At 37.1% G+C, this 23259-nt stretch overlaps 1 protein-coding gene across 1 annotated transcript in view; it reads left to right on the top strand.

The window, feature by feature from the left end:
- OXCT1 (3-oxoacid CoA-transferase 1) overlaps positions 1-18545 on the top strand; it is a 77846-nt gene extending 59301 nt beyond the window's left edge. The window contains exons 14-17 of the mRNA XM_021551419.3: positions 1543-1632; positions 6196-6276; positions 8653-8754; positions 14886-18545. Coding sequence (XP_021407094.2) covers positions 1543-1632; positions 6196-6276; positions 8653-8754; positions 14886-14921 — 309 coding nt within the window. The 3' untranslated portion in view covers positions 14922-18545. The remainder of the gene's footprint in view (positions 1-1542; positions 1633-6195; positions 6277-8652; positions 8755-14885) is intronic.
- Positions 18546-23259: the final 4714 nt, after the last annotated feature.

Here is a 23259-nt window from a genome sequence, read left to right on the forward strand (position 1 = left end):
CTTTTAGTCTTGAATATTTTAATTCAAATTTATCATGCAGCTGTCCCCTTTTCTAGTATGGTGTGGGGGAAAAGGGGGAAAAATGCAAGTTGTGGTAGTTTGGTAGGTGCAATGTAAGTCTCTTATGCTTTGGATATTCCTCAAAATAAAAACAGGTAATTATTTGGCTAGTTGCATTTAATGTTGAATTTATTTGCTTTACTAGGCACTGCCCTATCATGATGAATATGTTTTCCTGAAGAGGAGGAGCAGATGAAGCAATTTAAAATCCCTAAGTCCTTCTCTTCAGCTTGCATTTTCCTCTGTCTTCACACATAAAGGGATGATGTCTCTTCTCTCAGTTCTGTATGACAGCTTCTTCAGCAGTACATTTGTTGTTGACCTTCATCAGCACTTAATTTCTCAGGAATTTACTTGTTGCTGTAGGTCTTTTGTAGTTAATTGAATGAAAAGGCCTGGAAAATGAGCTAATGGCATTGTCAGGATAGATGTATTGATAGCCTGATCCTCAATGCAAACATATTCTGAGTTACTGGGGAGATAATATGTAATCCTCAGCTACTCTGCATTAACTTGTCATGGAGTTTCTGGCAGGCAGGTTAGAGGTCACTCTGGTCTCTGTGAGAGCTGTGTTTTTCAAGGCAGGATGGAGAATGATCTGAGCAGTGCCAGGAAGTTAAGGACAGAGATAAATCCTTTTCAGATTTCCCTTTGCAAAGAAATATTTAGTAGTAATGATAATTTATGTGATAAATATTAAATATTAGTCTGACTGAACAGTGCCAAAGGGCTTGTTTATAGTTTTAGGAAGATGCAATTTGTTCTTTATTGTGCCAACAGTAGGAAAATAGGAATATTTGTGAATGAGTGTGTGTGTGTATGTGTGAATACTGGTGTTGTAGTTTGGCACTGGCCAAATGCCAGGCATCCATGAGAATCGCTAGCTCAGCCTCCCCTGCCACAGTTGGGCAAGGAGGGAAAAGGGGAAAAAAATAATGAAGACTTCATGAGTGAGACAAGGACCTTATTTCAAGGGTAAAACAAGGCAAACTTTTTTGTTGCAAAGTGAAATTTATTACTAACAGAATCAGGGGAGGATAATAAGGAGTAAAGTAAGCCCTAAAAGCACCATTTCCCCTCAGCCCTTCCCTCCTTCCTTAGGACATTCCAGTGACATTTCCACCAACGGGAAGGTGTACAGTTTGCATTTCAAGGGACAAAACCACTGGAACTAAATTCATTGTTCCTTTGTGTCAGTGCTTCCACTAAGACAATGATACTACTCAGATTTTGGTTACACCTCAGGGAAAGAGCTATGGCAGTGTCTCTCCTTATTCTACTCATCACTCTTCTCCTATTTGCATCATATAGAGCTGAGAATAAGACAGCTCTTTTCCCTCTGTTGGTGTTTTAATTCTGTGATTTTGGAATATAGGTGGGCTTTTGATGCAGGAAAAGTTGACTATTTTGTGCTGTCACTTGCAGCCACAATATTATCTTAAAAAAAAAAAAATTACATTTCCATTAAAAATTTCATTTTAGGGTAAGATGGTGAAAGGAATGGGGGGTGCAATGGACCTAGTATCCAGTGCGCAGACCAAAGTGGTTGTCACCATGGAGCACTCAGCCAAGGTAAGGCTCTGGCACCTCTTTCTAAATCAATGTTTTGTTCTGCACAAAAGACAAAAAAATTAAACAGAAAAAAGGGACATATTCATTCTGCTACTTTGTCAGGATTTGACAGTTTTGCTGTTAGTTATTATGGTGATGCAACTGGAGGCTAGGTCAATATGGCTCCTTTCCTTTAATAAGTTAATCATTCACCATGGGAAAACAAAAATTAAATATTAACTTCATGTTTAAAAGCTGCATACATTTTTTTAGCTACTTCATGCAAATTTAATGGGGATAGCCATTGCCAAAGTATAGTAGATACTACTCTACTCTTTGTCTCAGAATAATTTGAAAAATAAGGTTTCCCATGGTTAAATTCTTGTTATGATGGAAAGATATTTACCTTTGAAGTTGCCAGTCAAATTGGTACTGACAGCTTAATAGAATATATTTCTTGGCATTATGAAATGCAGACTGCCTTTCATCATTATGTGTAAGTGGTTAATCTAGAGACTTCTTTATGAGGGCATTGATGTAATATATGCTCTAGATAGAAGTTCCCCCTAAAAGATCATATGAAACTTTGCATTTGGAACTTCTAACACAGGAAAAAAAAATGTACTGAAGGAGAAAAATCACTATCCCAAATGTTTAACAATTTACTTTTTAAAAAAATACTGTTTCTGTTATTCTAAATTTATTATATGTCTGCAACAAGAATTAATTTTGTATTTTCCAAAGTAATATCCCTTGTCAGAATTTGCATGGTAAACTGTAGCAAATATGTAAATATGAGAGTAAATGTATTAACAGTTGTGTGTTTCTAAATAAGATTTGAAGAATTAATTTTCACTTGAAAATAAAAGCAATAAAACATTGTAGTTTCACAGTTTATGCTAAACAGTGATCTCAAGGGGCACATTTTGAGTAATAGGGCTAATTTTAACCTGATAGTTGTCATGTTCATATGCGTAAGTAAGTAAATGAAAGTATTAAATTAATTCATCTTCATGGCTTGTATCACTATAACATAGCCTCCCAAATAGTATAGTAACACAGGAAATTACCCATTCCCTCAGACACACACTTTAGGTATTGATGTGACCTGAATAAACACTTACGCTAAATGCCAGCTTACTGTGGAATTTGTTTAAGGCTTGGAGTCCCCACACAATAAAATCAAACCAGTTTATCTCCTAAAGGTACTATTGCTAAAATATTTTTCCAAAACACTGTTTGGAAATTGTTTGCTGGGCTGATTTTGTTTTGTCTGTAGGAGTACTGAAACAGGAAAAGAAAGAAAACAGAGATAGGTTCACTGTTATGATCAGGTCAGGCATAGAATTATTTATTTTAGTGTATGTATGCCTACTTTGTCCACTTTTGTGCATGTTGTGCCTGGTGTACACTTCCGCAGTTACAGATTTTCATAAATAATGTCTTTTTCTTTTGTGCAAAGGCACTGGCAAATTAACAACAGGCAATACTTTATTTTGTTCTTATTTTTAAATGGCACTTTTCCCTATTATCTAGCCTCTTTCTGGGGTCTTCATGTCAATGCTTCTTGTTTCTCAAATGTGAAGGTTATGTCCTATAGAAATCTAGCGTTTAGAGGGCAAAACTGCTGTTGGAGTTTACAGGTGCTTTTTCTTTTTCTTTTTTTTTTTCTTTTGAATAGTCAAATAAATATAGCACCCATGAGGCCAGTTCTGAAAGTCAAAAGCCTTTTGTTGGAGGTGACTCTGTCTTCCAGAGTTGATTTTCTACTCATGGCATTTCAAATCTTTACACTCAATATTTTATCAGAAACATACATATGAATGTATGCATCAGAGGAGCAGTCCTGCATCCTGCCTGAAGCCCAATGTGTTACTGAGTGAAAGAAGAGTTTGCATGTACTTAGACAGTCTCTTGTGTCTGCTGGCTCTTTAGTAAAGGGATGTTTCTGTAATCTTATTCTCCAAATAAATAAGAACTCTGCCATCAGACATGAAAATTTCCTGTAAATCAACAGCAGTCAAGATTTGATGAATAGAAATACAGTGGAAGACATGGGGTATGGGGAGTACCTTCAATGAACATGTTCAAGAGGTGCTGCAAGAAGTAGTTCCTGTGCTAATTTTGTCTGATTTATGATCTTGTGAAGGATCTTCTAATCCTTTTGCTTGTTTGTTTTATTTTAATAATAATGATGACTTGTTAAACATTAAACTCTGATATGCAGTATGTTACAAATACAAATAAGGATGCTCAGTCCCAAGTTAATTAAATTTTAAATTACTTAAGTTTTTACATATATTGAAAACCAAAATGTACAGAAGATAGATGAGACAACATGAAATCAGCATTGTAGAAGAATCATCAGCTTAAGAACTGCTGTTGAGGAAGGGTAACGGACAAATACACAAAATGATGAGGGAATGGAGAAGGTGGATGCAGAATTACTGCATATATACTGCCTCATAAACAAAGTAGGGATAACTTACTGAAATTAGTTGAAACAGGAAGAAACACTTTCCACAGCCAGCTAATAAAGTTGTGGATGATAGCAGAATGATGCAAAAATCTCAGGGAATTAAGTCTATATAGAAGGGACTAAACTATTTTATGAAGTTGAGTTCATCAATGACAATTAAATATCACTGCCTGGAAACACTCTCTGCCTCAGAAAATCTGTGCATTGCAGCATTATCAGGAACCAAGAGCACATATTTGTAGAAGGGTATTTCAATTTTTGCTCTATATGCTTAGGCCACTGAGAGACACTTGGCAAATGGACCTTATGTTGAATTAATTAGTTTTTCTTAGTGTATTTTTTCTAAATTACCTCTTCTTTCATACCCATGAAGAAAAGAATAATATAATACAAGCTTGTTATTTAATGTCTAAACAGTCCCTGTGTATTTGTGTCTAATTTGCTAAATACTGCCTGAGAGAATTAGAAGTCCTTACCCCCATACCATCATTGACATGTTTTGCAAAACATGGTAATGTAAGGGCTGGTAATTGTTCCATGCTGTGAAATGAGTTGCCTACACTGTTCAGAAAAACAGAATGGAGACTGGTTTTAAGCACTTGATGTGGACATGACTGAAACATGGAACACTGAAGAGAAAATTCCTTTCTGTGGAAAGCTCTGATTGCAATGTGTTGTGGAAGACTAAGGACATTTTTGTTCTTCAACAGAATTTTTTATTTAAAGCAGAATGGAACACCTAAGCTTTTATGTGTCTACCCAATAATATTTTTCTTTATCTGAACAAATCCTGAATAAATCAGAATAAATTCAGATGGTAAAAATCATGCAGTTCCATTTAAATTGCTCTTCTTACAGTACCCTGATGGATGTCTTCCAAAAGTCACAGAATCGTTTAGGTTGAAAAAGGCCTCTAAGATCATTGAGTCTAACCTTTGAAAATATCAGGAAATGCATTTCATCTTTAAAACTAGCTGGTGATACAGTAATCTTCAGCTCAAGTGTTAGAAGCTCAAATGTATTAGTTCTCAGGGTCACAGGAACCATTCAGGCTGTCGCCTCTGTAAGTCCATGCCTTTCAGTCAATTAGGTACCGTGAAGAGACACTTCATTTCACATGACTGAAAAGTGTATCTGATATGTTACTGAAGACAGTACAAATAACACAGATTCATCTTGGCTCTTAGGCAAATTGCACAAGGACGTTCTCAAGATGGACAGGATATAAAAGTAGATAAATTGAAAGTAACTAGAATTAAGAAATAGTTCCTCACAGAGGAAGATAAATTCAAAAGCACATAATTGCTCATTGCGTTATCGCTCAGGAGTCAAACTGTCTGTGAGATGGCACCTAATTAAGCCTTAAGGTAAACTGATGATTCTAAATAGTTAAATGAGACATGTTATATTCTGAGAGTTTTGAAGTGCATAACTGAAAATTGATATTTAGTCAAAAAATTAAAAGCATGGCATAATGAGAGAAATGTGCACTTAATGCTACTTCTGTAAAACAGTTACAAATACTGACCAAAAAAAGTAATGATCAATCTACCTTATATCCATCCATTGCTCTTGCAGCCTACATTGACTTAGTATGATCTAGAGGCATTTTTTAACTATTTTTTTTTAATTAAGAAGAAGAGAGGAAAAAAAGACAAGGACTTCCCCACAGACAATATGGATGCATAAACTGGGTTTACTGTTTTGAGAGCATGACTGTGCACTTGAACTCTGAGGATCTGAAGTTCCTCTGTTTGTGGCTGATTCTTGCACATACGATTTGTGACAAAGGATAAGACAGAGAAACATGTTGCCCATGGTGTTGTTCGCTAATTTTTGTCCTCACATCGGTGAGGTTCCATATATCTCTTGTCCTCACATTGTAGCAGGAAGGGCAGATTATTAAGCAGCAGTGTGCAGGCCTTCCAAACTCCACAGTCCACTCAGTGGTACAGTAAGATTCTTACTAGTCAGCCATTGAAGAGAATTTGAAAAGCGTTCTGAGCACATTGAATATTTAAATAACAGTGAATGGCTACAGCTGCGATTTTCATGAACATAATTGAGTTTTTTAAAAACTGATATTTGTATATTGTTAAACACAGGGAAATGTCCATAAAATCCTGGAAAAATGCAGTTTACCACTTACTGGGAAACAATGTGTTGACCGCATCATTACAGAAAAGGTAAAGTACTTTTCTTGACCCCTTGTTAATAATTTCCTCCTCTGTCCCTAATAACAATAGCAAAGCTTAGCAAAAATGATAAATATATTCAGTATCTGTTGCCACTGAAGGGAAAAGATGGCCTTGGAGTTCAGATCCAGAGGTCTTGGGCTCATCTTTTTCCTTTTAAAGTTTTGACATCTAGCATACTGAACTGTGCCCTTAGATGCCTTCAGAACAAAAGATGCCACATATAACAGATATGAAAAGAGTGTATCTTGTTTTTCCCCAAAGAATTTCTGAAAATTTGATGTTACATGTCAGTTTTGTAATATGTCTGTAATTACAGCTTAGGAGCTGTAGGGAAAGGTGTGTTGTTTGCTTTTATTAGGTTTTTTTGTTTGGTTGTTTGGTTTTGTCCTTTTGTTTTGTTTGGGGCTTTATGCCCAGCAGAGCACACACAGGTTGGACAATTGGCACCTTCTTTCATGTATACTACATACTGTTTCAGAGAAACCTGTGGCTGTAGCAGAGCTTTAGTTCTTTTGTCCTTACTTGATTCCATTTGTTGAAGCAATTTATTCTCTAGTGGAAGTGCATATGAGCATCTCATACTGTTGCTGCTCAAAGTACATTGTGGATCTTTTCAGCAAAGGATAAGTGACTTAAAGTTTTTTGCTGTAATCATACTCCTTTTAGTTTTGGTGTTTACATTTTTAAGAACTTAGAGTAGTCCCTCTGTGAGCCAAGTAGAATGCATAAAAGGTGCTGATGAAGAATTTGATTTCTCATGGTGGGATATTGCTGCATCTAAAGCAATAACTTTAGAACTTTCTTCACAAAGTAAGGGAAGATATATTAGAATATGGAAGTTTTTGGTTTTTTTTTAATTAGCCTTCTACCAACTGACCATATTCAAATGTAAGGCACAAAGAAAATGAGAGGGAACAAGAACTAAAAGAAAATAAACAAGCGGACATGTCTCTAATATTTATCAATTACCAGATCTCATGGCTCTATTAGGAAATGATACAAATTTGGAACAACAATTGGATAGTATTAAAAATTCTGTTTCCGCACTAGCATCCTGAAGTGTTCCCTATGCCCAGCTTCTCTCTTAGGACTTAAAAAGCTGTCCTTTTCCAGTTCCATAAAGAGCAGTTTTATGTGCCCAGCGGACAACTAGGCTTCAGAACACTTCTGTGACAAGCTTATGACTTCACTTTCATTTCAAGTTCAAGTTTTGCTCCTAAACTTTTTTTTTTTAAGGAAAATTACTTTAGACCTTATGGTTTCCCTGGCAACTAGATTGCAACCTGTGTATCTCCCTCTGGTAGGCACTATTAAAGTGCACATTGTTTTACAGGTATTTTTATTTGATGCACTTGTAAGTCTCAGAGGTGGAGTGCATATCTTATGAAGACATCAGACAGAATAGCCTTTGCTCCTTCAGCCTCTTCCTCTTAGGCTTTCTTTTAAAAATACTGCAGGGAATCCTGTCTTTAACTGCTAGCTTCTAAAAATTCTAGTATTTGCATTGGGTATGCAATAGCTGTTGGAGAAACTTATAGTCAGCCAAAGATGATCTCCCTACTGAATGAAATGAAATGAAATGAAATGAAATGAAATGAAATGAAATGAAATGATGGGGAGACATTCTCTTCCCCTGTTTCTTTTGTGTCTCTTGGTGGATGTTGTCTTGCAGCAAAGAACATCTCAGCCCTTTCCTTTGAACCTCCCATTCTCACCAGATTGGAGCAGCAGGCATGGTCCACATTTCCTGCAGTGATGAACAGTTTCACATTTACCCCACAAAACTAACACATACTAGATTATAGGTATTTTAGCACATTCTAGATTGTTGTTCTGATTTTTTAAAGTGTTATGTTTTTTTTTATAGTTCTTTTGAAAGTCTTAAAGTTCTCATAAAACTTCTTCAGCCTTCTGATCTGCTTACATATTTCTACTATAGTTGTCACACACTGTTCATGTAAATAATAATTGGTTTACTTTCTTTGTGGGAAGAAAGAATTGATGGACTGTTGGTTTAACCAGTGTGGCTGGAGAAGTGGTAATTCCACTCTCCAATCCACGGTCATCTCTGGAATTCTATAAATAATAGATGCTCAAAGAAAAGGCTCTCTTTTTTGGCCTTTGAACTTGCCAAGTGTTTGTGTACTTACTTTGTGTTCAATAGCAACACTAGATTCTCTTTCTCAGTGCAAATAAATGTAGCATAAACCTGTATTAGTCAGTCATGAAAGTGAAAAGTGGGATCTTGTGTTACTGAAGGAATGCTATCTACTTCAGCACACCATTTTGTGAAATGTTACTGCATTTACATCCTCATTTTCTCTTTTAATAATAAAAAAATTATGTGCTTTTTGAACTTAATAGGCAGTGTTTGATGTGGACAAGAAGAAGGGATTGACCCTCATAGAAATCTGGGAAGGACTGACAGTAGATGATATCAAGAAAAGCACTGGCTGTGACTTCGCAGTAAGTAGTTCTACAAACCAGTACAGTTTGAAGTCAGAACAAATATTCTCCACAAATACTTAACACATGAAGGCTTGTAGTTGAAGTAAGTTTCATCTTTATAGGTGAAGACTGAATAGATTACATGTGGGATTTACAATGAAAGATAATTTGGAGTTAATATAGTGTGATGATATTGGAAGCATCAGAAGCTAGGAAAACCAAGAGAGATGGAGAAATAACTTAGAGTAAAAAGGCAAATGGAAAGGAAATTCCTATGCTTTGAAGAAGGGAGCTGATTCATCTCTAAGACATGGATAAATATTTATTTTTTCACTGTATAAGCTAGTTTACCTGCTAAGTTTCCATGCTATCTTTAGGTGGAGTTGTGAGTCTTCTTGACAGGAGTGACTACAGTTGTGTTAGACGTGCCAGTAAATGAACTGCTCTAAGACTAACTTGTACAACTTGAACTTATGCTCTGCATTAATCCAGAAAGCCCCTGTCTTTTGATATTCACATTAATTCTTAAGTCTCACTTAATGCAAACACAAAAGTGCATAATTAATGGAAAGCTGTACCCCTCTAGCATGTAACTGAATGCATGTGGGGTTGATAATATAGTTTCTTCTTGGCCTGTTCCTACATCAACATTTCAAAATCTTTTCTTCTGTGTTGTGAAGTCTTTTGGGGCAGTTCAACCAACCTTTGGCAAGAGCAGCAAGTATGACAGTGTAAAAACTGTGCTGTAAAAATAGTTCAGGTATATTTAGTAATGAAGTAAAATACTCCTTTTTGCAGTGTTTCATGGCATGGCTATGGCACCTAATTGATAGACTGCAGAACATTTAGTATGTGCAAGGGTTTTTTATTATGGCTTTGAGCATATTCTTGGTAGCAAGGAAACTTCCCAAGGAATGAACCTGTGAAATTTCAGTTATTTCCTGTGTCCATAAGACAGTATTTCCGATAACTAAATATTATTATGTATGTTTCTTCTTAGGTATTTTAAATAAAAGTCTGTTAACTACTGAAAGTACCTTTAATTATCTGAGAAAAAGATGTTGGATTAAAGACCAGTAGCCTGCAACTGTGAAGTGCAGGAAGCTGCTACAGAAGTAGCAGGGAAGTCATTATTATTTTTTAAGTTAGAATGGAAGCAACCTTCCATATACAGCAGTTCTGTGTGGAAATGAAATTATTCATTCAGCTTCTGACTTTGATCTAGTAAAAAATAATCAATTTTTATAACTTTGATAATGTCAGGACTTCTTTTCCTTGGGCTGATCTGTCTGTCAAGCAGCTAGCATCCATAAGTAAAACATTAAAATCATCTTTATAGGTTTGTATCTATTTGCAGTCAGTCACTTTGTTTTGTTCTTTTGGATTTAATTTGGGGAGCAGCATCATGATGAATTTGAAGATGCAATGTTTAGTAAGCATTTAAATAGATGTAAACTACAGCAAAGGACTTCTGTTTTCAGAAGACACTGAAAACACTCCTTACTTGTTCCAAAGCTGCTTGTTTGAAAGGACCTGGTTTGTTTTGGTTGAGATGACCAAGAGATACCTATTCAGTTCGGTGGTTTTTCCCAAAGTAAAGGCCAGCTGCCTATGCTCAAGGCAGTGAAACAGAAGGAAACAAAAAATTCTGAGAAAAAAATGATAAGGTTAAAATGATGGGCCATGAGGTTAAGCTTTGCAGCAGGTATGACAGGGCAAGGCAGTTAGGTCCAAATAAAAGATTAATGCTACCCACTGTTCCTTGGTGCTTTCCTGGAAATGTTACAAAGGAGTGATATAAACTTCATATCTTTAGTGTAGCCTGAAGTTAGGAGTTGATGAGAGGTATTGGAACAATTCACTGTCTGGCTCCCTGGGATGTGTCTGTAAGATCAGGAAGGGATCCTTCAGAGGCATTGTTTCCTAGTTCTCCAGAAAGCAAATTCCAGCACAGTCTGCTTTGTTTGGCTGCCACAGTCACTCATGAAATCACAAGCGGTTGGCATGAAAAATGTAGTTACTTCTTGATTTAGGCATTTACAGGTACTTACCTTGAAAGCAGTGGCTTGCATAAATGTTTGCAAAGCAATGCTTGTTTGCAAAGTGTGTGCCTCTGCCAGAGCACATGCAGGTGTTGGTGTGAGGTGCTTATGGCTCCTTACAAAAGTGCCCACAGTTCCTACAGCACTGCAGATTGAAAGCATGACATGAACCTCAATTATTTGTTTGTTAAACCTGTGGCATGTAAGTGTACTAGCCCTTTCTTTCTTTTTTCCCCCCCACATCCTGTAAAGAACGTTTCCAGGCCATAGTGTCCCAATCCTGCTGTCATTTAAATCCTTACCAAATCTTCTGTGGAAATCTTTGACAGCAAGACTGGTTGCTGTTATGTAATATTGGACCCTTGATGGCCTGAATTACATATATAGCAAACAACTACAGGTTCTTTGCTTAGTTTCGAATTTCATAAAATAGGAATTTGAACATAGTGATAGGCAGTTATTCAGACTGCAGCATCCTCAGTCCTCTTTTTTTCACATTTCAAAACTCTGCCTGAGGCTTTCTTGCAAGAGTAACAGTTGTGCTTGTGATTATTTATGTTCACTGAATGAGACATCTTAGGTTTATTTATATCGGTGACAGGAGCTTTAGTGATCCTGTATTGCCACACTAAAAGCAGGATCATATATTTTTTCTAGTTTGAAACAGAACTAATCAGGGAAAAATGAGGAGTCAATCCTTTTTCTAGTTGCTTTTTTTCCAGTAGATGCAGTGTATGAGCTGAACTAAAAATAAATGTCTCTTTGAGCTCATTAGAAATGAGATTTTGAGATGACTACATCTTTAAATGTAACTGTCGCACCCCATGTAGACTGCTCCTGTTTGGAGAGGAGAACTTCATAGTCTATATGGCCGTTTTTGAGACACATTTGACTATACAGCTCCGTTTCACAGCTTGCTTACTTACTTGGAAAAATATCTCCTAAAGAACATTTGCAAAACAAAATGTCAAAGGAAACATGACTTAGAGTCAACTATCTTCATTATAGGCTGGCATAATTTAAAAAACAAACAATTTGCCCTTGATTCTACTGTGCTGTGAAGACAAAATGTTGGTTTATTTTGCATGCTTATATATAATTTGCTGTAGCCTAGCATATAGATCACCTTGGCAGGCAATCTGTTTGGGCTTGTAGTGCCTTTTACCATTGATGAGACCATGACAAAACATACTTTTGCAGATGTATTTAGTTATAAAAATAATCAGGATAAGTCACAAATTCCCATCACAACCTTTTTCCCCCCTTAATCTTAAAGCTTGTTTTTTCAAAATGTTCAAAGATAACACAGTGTATAGAAAAAGCATCTGCCAAAGCTAGCATATATTTAAAAAGGTATTGTATGTCCAAGTTCAACCACTGAGTTCAAAATGATAGAGGATATAGATTTTATTTTCTGAAAGTACATTTTCCTTCAAGGAACATTTTCTTTTTAGGCTGTTGCAAGATTGAGTTGATTATTACATGGACCTTGTGGGCTTATTTTTCCTGATCTCTGCTGCAAAAACTATTAAGAAGAGATTTTTGTATCATATATATACACATATATATGTGATGTTAGAATTGTGGTTTGCATTTCTCTGAAATGAAAAAATAGGTGTTAATAAGAGATAAGCAACTTTTATTAATTTAACAAATAGATGTGGTTTTTTCTGCCTTTTTTTTTTTTTTTTTTTTTGAAGGGCTCATTTTAAATTTTTGAACACTAACTTGCTGTTTCTTCCTTGTTAAGGCCAATGGAACTTAACAGGATTCAGCCTTATTCAGAATCAGAACCTGAAGGAATGCTCACTTCATAGAAATTCAATGAAATGAGCATAGAGCTGTTTGTGTAACTGAAAAGGGTACTTTGGGGTTGGAAATCAGACCTTCAACAGGCTTGGACTGCAGCAAGCCCCAGAGCCCATGTGTGGTCTGCCAATTGAGAGGCCACATACTGGACTGCACAGGCAAGCTCCTCCTGGAACACCTGCCTGTCCAACATTAGCAAAGTATTTGAAACTTCCAAGATCAGGTGTTCTTCCTGTAAGTGAATAATATTAAGAGTGTGTTGCTTAGGAGGTATCATAGAAAGTAGCAATTCTGAAGCTGTGCACTGTGAATAGGGTCTGCATTAAGCCCCTTCAGTGCTTACTAAATGCCTTGCTCTTATCACAGAGTGATACTTGGATTGACTGTCTCTAGTGGACTCAGAGAATCTGGAAATGCTTTCTACATTCCAGATTCGATTACTCCTTGTTTCCAAGCACAAACCATCTGTTTTTTACACTGGCATTTTTTCTGCTTATTTAATCACATTTTAGATACAGCATAAGTTGTGTTTGGGTCCAATTCTGAGTGGTGCTGTCTCTCACCACCTTCCTTATTCTGAGCAGACATTATGGCACATCTGACCCATGGGCATCAGACCCATCTGAAGTGGATAGTGGTACACACAAATGACAGCTGTTAGCATCAGGTGTGCACGCACCACATTTAATGTAATGTCCTCATCAAATGTAAAACACTTGATGTTTTGATGGTACTGAAATCAACAACATCAGAAAAAATAGAAATCTCTCCAGTAATTGCCTTTGTTGTTGTTTGCAGAATACAGATTTTAATGCTTCTATCTTCATCTATCAGTGTTTAGCTTTACTTCAATGGAACCACCCCTGTTTGTGGCACAAATAGGCCCAAATAAATAGAGTCACATAGTAACTTGGAGTCTGAAATGTTGAAACATTTCTGGAACTAATCCTGGAATGCTGATGCATTGTACCAATTGCATCTATTTATTATCCTAGTTCATACACAACTTTGAAAAAAATCAATGAATTGTTACTATCCACTGAAAACATTTCATTAGCATTTGATACAGTAAACACATTCTTCATGAACTAAGTTTTGCTCAGTGGTTAGTCTTATAAGGTTATAAAAGATGATACATAGTGGCTGGAGGAAAGATCACATAGAAGCCTAAGTAGTACAGAAGATACAGCCCTGTACCGCTAAAAGAAAGAGGCATTACTGCTTGCAAAGGCACTTATTTAATGAGTTAGTTTCTTGAGTACTGTTAACTTTAAAAGATGGGTAAAGGAGGCAGGAGGCTGCAGTAGGTGATGCTTACATGGGGCACATTAATCAGCTAGGAGCCAGATTATCCACTGACTGTTTTTCATCCTGAAAAAGTAAGATCACATGAGTTATTTCTGATCTTCATCCTGGGGCATCAGATAATTAAAGAGGCTTGGATCTTCTGTGGAGACCTATTCCTCAGGGGTTTTGTGTAGACCTGAGTGAGAGTTCAAGCAAATGTTAACCACTGCTGCTATACAAAATCTTCTCTGTATTGTTCCTATTTATACCTTCTTTCCTCATCTATTTTCCTATTTAGGCTTACTGTGTTTTATTTTTGGTCTGCTGTACACCTTATAATATCACTAAGTGAATTTTGTAAGTAAATGAATTAAAATAATAGAATATATAAATGTGTCCTTACAGAAAAATTAATGTGAATGGGAAAAGGCAAGGTTTTTTAAAAAAGCAAAATTGGAATTAATTATTATAATCATTAAATAAATAAAATTGAATGTGAATGGAAGAAAGACATTTAAAAATAGGAAATATAAATTTGATATTGTATTCTATCATCACCAAACAAATAATCCCATCACATTTATCCATATACAATAGTTGCAGAGTGTTTATTGTAGATGTATACCTTTGATTGCATATCCCCTTCTCACAAGCATCTTCCAGAATTCATTTATCTGTTACTGCACAGAAGACTGTACAGGGGACAAGTACAGGTTCATCTGCCCAAGTTTAATATGCTTGCATTCTTACACCAATAACCTATCTCAAAATAAATGAAGTTGAGAGCCTGGATACTAGCACCACACATATCTTGTATTCTTGCATCAGAAAATTTAGTTGTAGTAGTTTTTATCTCTGACATACTGCAAATATGGCAGGTTAAATAAGTACAGTGTCTCTAGTCTTTAGTGGTACATAATAAATACACATGGAAGTGAATGTTGGGTTGTACTGCTAGATCTTACCTGTATGACAACTCTTGTGGGGTTTTTTTTCCCTTCTTTTTGCTAGGTTTCACCGAAGCTAATACCAATGAGGCAGATTTAACTGTGAATTACGGACTGGGATTAATTTTCAAGAAGGCTTGTTTCCAAATGGAAGAAATTGATGACTGTCTTGCAATGTTACTTTTTTTTTTTCACTTTCTTTTTTTTTTTTTAAGGGCTCTCTAAGTAGTTTCCAGATAGTTAACCTTAGACTGTAACTATAAGCTTAATTGTATTCTGCTTTCATAACATTACCAACATTAATGGAATGGTGAATATATTCTCTAAGTTTTGAATCATGTTATAGTAAGATGTTAATGATCATTGTAAAAAAAAAAAAAAAAATGCCTTGTAGTCTCTCTGCCAAATACTAGGGGGTTTTTACACAGAATTAGAAAAAAATAATGCAAAACTTGCCTCTGTGTTTGCTGATATCTGTTGCTCTGGAACTATAGCACTTATCATGTCCATTCTCCTGTAAAGGTGTGGGTCTTTTCTGGAGTGATCTGTAACAAATATATGTATCTGTAGAGAGATATTGGGACTATGAATGTTCCTTTTCCTGAACCTTTTCATTGTTTAAACCAGTGGAAATAATTGGGACCTAAATATATCTGCTATTTCCACAGTGTGTGTCTGTTGGTATTGAGAGGTATACACCTCCCAAAGTCCAGCTGTGACCCTTCATATTTAAGTCAAACAAACTAGAATAGGGCTAGTGTGAAGGAGGAATATGAAAAAGTGTCCGTCCTCATGCAGACAACTGGTAGCTGCACAATTTCCCACATGAACTGCTCTTATTCTCCAGATATAATGCTTCTCCTCAGCTCCCAGTCAAAGGCAAATGAAAATCGTTTCAGGAGTCAGGTCTGTCCTTCCAGTGTCTCATATAGAAACAGGGGAAGAGAAGGTTGTGGGCACTTTGAAGAGCCTTCTGATGGGAATACAGATGTTAAGGGTAAAAGCAATATGCATCACTTGTCAGTCAAGGCACGAGCAAAATCTAAAGACTTTGGAACCCAATTTCATCATAACTTGAGACACTCAAAATGAAAAGACATTATTTCAGAGTCATTTTGATGAATGCCTTATTTTCCTGTTAATTACAAAATCATTTTTATATTTTGTTTCTTCTGCAAACAGATAATATGACAGCTTTGGCTCTCACATACCAAATGAGTACAATATATCTTTATTATATAGAGCATGAATTGACTGGAAATCAACATTTACTAAAATACAATATTCTCTCCAATATAATGGTTTCTGTAATTTCTGTCATTTATATAAATAGGAACATGTAAAACACTTCAGTTAAAATGTAAAAGTACAAGAAGAAGTTTGCATAATGCTTATCATACATGTAATAAGCATGTTTAGCACATGGCATAGAAAGGCATTCTAATACTGAGTAAGGAATTCACCATAGTCAATGTGTGTTGTGGAAGGAATGTAACACATTTCTCAGGTAACCAGAAGGAAACATTGTGCAATACTTATCTCTTGTACTAGCCTTTGTAGAAACTTTCTCCATTCTAAAATATGAAATGCTTCTCTTTCATGGAAACAGCTACAAAATTTTTCTCAATCCACATATGGGTTTTACAGCAATAAAACTGCTTTGATTGGAAGTATTATATTGTATAGTTCCACTTGCCCTAAACAGTTCTTTGATAATCTCTTGTCAATACCATAACAAGATATCCTTCATCCCAAAAAGAACTAAACAAAATTCCTTTGTAAACACTGTTATGCCAGTACAAAAATATTCCCATAATACTAAACTGTGACTTGAACTCGTGGCTGCTAGTGGGTGGTAGGTCATTGTGTAGCCTGAGTCTATAGGCAAGACCTGATGCTGAGCCTGCGGGAAAGAAATGTCTTGTACAAAGATCAGTGCTAATTTAATGATTAATATATCAAGTGATTTGGATGATAGATAATTTTCATCAAAGACTTGAAATTACATTTATTGTAGCACTCCAGGATATCTTAATACAGCATGTTAAATTTTGACATATTTTCTCAATTTAGGCTATTTATATGTATTCCCTGTGTTACTCATTCATTCCACACATGTTAAGTTTGGCCATTTTTTTCCTGTGGAAGTAGATTCAAGTTATGCTCACAGAGGTTTTAAAGATTAAAATCTGTATATAATAAAACCTGAATATTTTAGCTCACTTTAAAGAGTTCCACTTTTGAATAGAGCAGCCCAGAGGCCTCTTCCCTAATCAATGAAGACACTTCAGTGACAATTCTGACCCTTGTTATACACAGCAGAACGTGCCTGTCTTTACCTTCTGAAGAGCTACTCTGAGGGAATGGATGTAGTCCTTGAAAGCATTTTGTTCATTTTCACTCAAAGCTCTTGTATAGATTACCCAAAATGGGTGATGGTTTTAGGGGAGAATTAAAAAAAACTATTGTACAGGGGAAGGCAGTTACTGTTAACTTATCCAGAGGAAAATAACACCACAAAACCAAAAAGACCAAAGAACACAAACATTTAAATAGATGGGCAAGTCTTAAAGAAATCTATAAATGAAAATGTTGATCTATTGCAATTACCTATGCTACATTAGTTGTAGGACTGATTAGTTAATTACAGTGAACATTTACATGAAGTCCAGAAGTGTCTGAGGGCAGGATCAGATGTACACTGCTTCTGCCGTAGAACTTCACTTTGCTGGTACATGCACAGAAGCCATTGTTGTCAGTAATACATGGCTATAAAGAGACTGATAATTTGTTGATGTCTAGGAGTTTAGCACCTTGGTTTCCAAATCAAAGAATTAGGACCCAAGAACTCCTGACTTCCGGCTTTTTCCTTACTGCCTTGTGGAATGACAGCTGTGTTCTCTGCCTTGTCTCCTGTTGCTTGCAAAGGGGATGTTTTTCTTCCTACCTCACAGGGATGTTGTGAGGAATAAGAAGCTAAAGTCTGTGGAAGAGGTTATTTGTTTCTCTTCAGCTCGGGGATCGCACTTGATCAAGAGTGTGGAAGAGTACTTGAAGACTGTCATACGTGTTGTACATTTGAGTTCTGTGTCTTATTTGTTTCAGTGTTAATGCAAGAGAGCAAAAGTACATGGTGCTGAAACTAGGGGATAAAAGGAGAACAGGCTCTCTCCATATACAGCAATGATGCTGTAGCAACAGGAGACAAGATATGTATGTCACATGTGAATTTTTATATCTTGAGGACAAAAGATTTTGGTAAAATACTGGTGTTGCTGTGAAAATGTCAAAAGTCCACACAAGATAACTGCAACAAGCTTTGAATCCACTTTTTAAATTCATTTGTTAAGCAAAATAAAAATTAAAGACCTCCTAAGTATTTCCCTCTCTGTGGGTATAAGTGTGGTTCACAGGTAAGGTATACTTTGAGCAGTAGTTGCAATAGTCAGTATTGCAGGGATTAAGGTTTATTGAGACTGAAATAATTCCCTGCTTGACAGCACTTCACACACAAGGACAGTTGATACTCCTTGTTCTAAAGAAGATGATGATTCTACTATATTATCACATTGGACTTTGTTTTATCTTTTATTGATTTTTTTGTCCTTTGAAAAAGAAAAGTAAAAAAACATAGAAAACATAGCTGTGCTGTAAACTCTGCAAACTAAACATCAAAGTCCTTCCTATGTATTTGCAAAACAATCAATAAAGGTTTAAAATTGCAGGTTTTGTCTATTAATTTGTCTGTTACCATTTTTTGTGGTGTTCTGTTCTGCTTTTGGGAGAAGTAAAAGTTTAGCTTGTGTTCATACCAGCATGTCATACCTCAGCGCATAGCAAAATGTCAAGGTCTTGTATGTATGTGGATGGGTTTGATAAACAGAAATAATGAAGCTCAAAAATCAGTTAACGGCTGGATTCTACATGTTTTCTCACTGATGTCTCTGTTGGGTCAATCTCAAACATAATTACCACATTCATTTTTGAAATGAGTTGTTTTTCAATCAAGTTAAATAATGGACTGCATATGTAGTCCTTAGAGAAGAGATTTTTTACCTTTTGATTAAAACTGCTGTAGAACCGATCACATTTGAGATGTTAATCATCAATGTTAGCGTGTCGCTGCACTCTGAAAATTGTACTAGATGACACATGAAGACAAATTTCATTTACCACCTACTGAATGATAAAATAGATGATTGCAAAGGGATGAAAATGTCTGTGTCTAGTGGGGTCATTCTTCCATACCTGTCATAAAGTCATGCGTAAATGTGTCATAGATTCGTTTTCTCTTCAAAATCATCAGAAAGCAGGTTGATAAACGTGAAGAAAAATGTTTATAGAGTTATTAAAAAAAAAACCTGATGTTTTTCTCTGAAATAAAGCTCTTCAGTAATTTATATGTGTGGTCAAAATCCAACATCCCTGTGTAGGGGGCTACAAGGTAAGTGCCAAACCCTAGAGATGATATAGCAGTCTTGCATCTCTGAAATCCACTCATACAAATGCAGAAGGTTATGTTTTCCTTGACAAGAGGAGAAAGTTAGTTACAGGTATCTCTTAGAAGTTTTGTGGTACCTTTTATGTCTTCCGTTGTACCTATTGTGCTAGTTTGGATTTGGGTAGAGTTAATTTTTTTCACAGTAGCTGGTATGGGGCTGTGTTTTGCATTTGCGCTGAACACAGGGTTGGTAACTCAGGGATGCCTCTCTCATCCTGAGAAGTGCTTACTCAGGGCCAAGGCCTTTTCTGCTCCTCATCCCACCCCACCAGTGAGGAGGCTGGGGATCATAGGAGTTGGGAGGGGACATAATTTCTTTGCTGCACAGCAGTAGTCTTCTGAGAGCAGAACCCCTCTTCTGCACATAGCCATCTGCTTCTGGAGACCTGGGATATTAACATACTCATTCCATGCTATGTTTGGCAGCTTTAAGTGAAAGAATTTCAGAGAACAACAGGATGGGAAAGGAATTCCTTTTCTGAATATAGTTACATAACATCAGGTGTTGAGGCTCCAGCAAAGGTAAAAGTACCTGTTCTGTTTGTGTTATGAAAACTTGCTGTGTCTAGTTCACATGTTTATGTACACATTTAGAAGAAGTAAGGGCATGGGAGAAATCCTTGCCTTCAAGATGATTGGGTTCTCTATGTGCCTCCCATGATACTTTTTATAGATTGTATTTTATTGGTGTAATGGCTTGCAGAAACAACCAGAACATGACTTATTTGTGGGAGCAGTAGAGTCTAAAACTAGAATTTTTATTTACATGTTCTTAAAACTGTCCCCTGAGCATGTAATTCAGAGAAAAATTGCTTAATTTGTGTAAATCTTGGATAGATTATTAGACTGCAGCTGCTGTAGTGCTTTTGGGCATTGCCCCTGGGGCTATTGCACATATGAGAAATGCTGCCCTTGGTGCAGTGCAGATCATCATGCTTCTCTCAAACCTGTACCTGTATGAGCTTCCAAGCCAGTGTCCACCCACCTGGCTGCTAAAAGGTCTCACCTTGTACGTAAGTTTGTGCTGCTTTCAACATAGAATTGACACCGCCCCAGCTCCTTTGAAAAACTGTGATGATGTTTCTTTCCCTGTATTAACTCAGCAGGGAGTTTTTGCAAAGGTTCAGCTCCTAATCCTGACCAGTAGGATTCAAAGTACATCTTTCTTATCCCAGGAAAACACCTAACCAGCCATGCTGCTGAGGGAGCTGGGTGAGAGAGCTGCTCCAGAGAACAACGTCTTCTTCAGCGGAAAGGATGACAAAAGCCACAAGGCTGTGAATGAAGTCAAGAAGGAGCAGGAAATGTTCATGTAGTGTGCATTTGCCCAGCAGTGGCAAGACTTGAACTGTCCTTCAGAGGATGGGTCTTCTCTTAATAACATGTGCTTCCAGTTGGGTAAGCAACTGACTTCCCCACCTTTCTGTCTGTCCCATGTGTAGGCACGTACTGCAAGGTGTTCCAGGGCAAGCAACAAAACTGGGAAGTCTCTTAAAGAACTGGCAGGTCAAGCAATATACTGCCATGGCACCTCCGCACAGTACCAGAGAGGGATTTTCCCTTTTAAGATTGGTTTGTCTCAATGAATCAAATTTGTTTGTAGATGCCCATGCTAATTACTTTTATTATTTGAATAAATTCCTAAATATTCCCTTTGGTTCTGAAGCTGGAAACTACATACTACACAGGTAGAAAAGGGAACTGAAAATTTATCTAAATGCAGGGAAAGCCTGTTTCAAGAAGAGGAAAAACTGCAGCCCAGAGGAGAATTAGTTTGCAGAAACTGAACAAAAACAAACTTATATGAAAAGGAAACATATGTTACTACTCAAAAAACAAAGGCAAACTACAGAAGCAACACATTCATGCCACTTAAGAAAGTGTACATTAATATAATACAAATTCAATCTCATCTGTTTAAGCAATGAGCAAATAAAGACTATTAATTGGATCTGATGCCTATATGCTGGAAAATCATGGTTCTCGCACCCATTTCAAAAATTTGGCTGTATGAGTAATTAACACCATCACTCAGATTTGTCCAAAAAACAAGGCAAGCTATGTGATGCTTGCCTTGTTTATAGTAGGCAAGACTGTCATGTCCAATAATACCCCTAAAAATACAAACTTCAATCAGTCACTGGCTTTCCATTAATTTTTGTTTAATTCCATCTTACATTTTCTCCAATAAAATCCGTCACCCATGCTTTCCTCTTTCTGGCATTTTACTAATCCTAAAGAAGTAGGTCCCTCTGTTTAAGGAAGACTGCTCAAATTTCATCAGTTTTCCTGCTTGCCTGGACTTGTTCTTAGGGGGAGGAGAGGAAGTAGTAGTGTGTGTGCTGTGGTCTGCTGAGCCATGCCAGCGGGGGAACTAAGACCAGAATAGCAGAGCGGACATCACAGGCAGAGATGGTGCTGGGGAATGGTGTTAGAGAGCCACTGCTGAGCATCAGCACCTCTGGTGTTCTGGCCAGTTTCTAATGCACTGCCATCACACATCTGTCAGAAAAACCCCAGATGCATGCTAAGTTCTCTCTGTTTTAAATTTTATTTCAACTTGGAGATCACATGGCTGCTCTGTTTGAAAAATTAAAATAATGAACTCCAATGAAAAGGATGAATCTAAGCGAAGAGTCAGGGACTTGGTCACCCAAGCCCTGGGCATCTTCCTGACTTCTATGCTCACTGGGGCAAGAAGGAAGACATCAGGCTTGAACATGGCTCTTCTCTGATCATAGATGCTTGTCCTTATACAGTGGTGGGGGACAGGGCTGAGAAAGGCTCAGGATTTCTTTGGAACAGAAGGCAGGAGCTGAAATCTGGGACTGAAATGGCACAAACCCATTTTTCTGCCTGCATGGCAGAACCACTGCTAGAACTCTCAGTTCCACCAGGGGATGCTTCTCATTGTAGAACTAATACTTCAGGATTTCAGGCTGGTATTGCTGATTTTCTGCTGCTGTATTGATTAATACCAACATTTTCAGATTCCTGTCTTCTTCAGGCAACCCTTGGCCTGGAAAAGGAGAAAAATTTCAAAAGCCAACTACATAAATCTGCTAGCTCTAAAACTGAAGGATGGTGAAATTATTCTACAACACTATATCCATATTCTCATTAGAGCAATTCACCATTTTTAGGACATGTTAACTGCTGCAGCAAGAAGAAGAAGAAGAAGCTGAAGATCAATATAAAATAAACCACAGCTTCACAAACGCCAATTTATAATTTCCAAAGTACTTTTCCTCCATTGTGCAGGAAAGTCATCACTGGTACACCAGTGGGACAAAGTTACAGAGAAAGCCTTGGACCACTTTGGGTGTGGAGTTGCAAAACTCATCCAATCTGAAAAAAACATCACCATATTGTAATGACAAAAGCCTGGATATGACCTGTCACAGAGAGACTGAGAAAAGGGCATGATCACTGATAACTTCACTTCAAAAGTAGAGAGGTCACAGCTGTTAATTAATTATCCAAATCACCCCTGAGTATAACTCTTCCAAACAAGCTTTCTGACCTATTGCAAAACAATCCCTCTGAGAAAGCAACAACATGAACCTTTTTTCCATGGGGATTTTAGCTTTACAACAGATTATTTTCACAGTGGAGCTGAAAGGGGTAGAGAGACCAGGGAGCAGCACCATGACATCATGGCACTGCTGATCCTGGGGCAGCAAACCCACCCACCAAGGTCGTGATTCTTGGCTCTTGATTTGGATGGGATCCTCTTTGGGGTGATCTCTACAAGTGCATGTATTGTTTAAACATATCTTCAAATTTAATCAGATTTAAGTGTGCACATGTGGGCCTCCAGGAGCACCTCAAGGAGCATGAGTGTAGAGGTGAAGGTCAGAGGAAGTCAGACAACAGGCATTGTGACCTGAGAGGGCATTTTGGCTCCCGCAGGGCATGGCCAGGCAGGACCCACCAC

This window comes from Lonchura striata, chromosome Z, assembly GCF_046129695.1.
Source record: "Lonchura striata isolate bLonStr1 chromosome Z, bLonStr1.mat, whole genome shotgun sequence".
In the NCBI taxonomy this organism is placed as follows: Eukaryota; Metazoa; Chordata; class Aves; order Passeriformes; family Estrildidae; genus Lonchura; species Lonchura striata.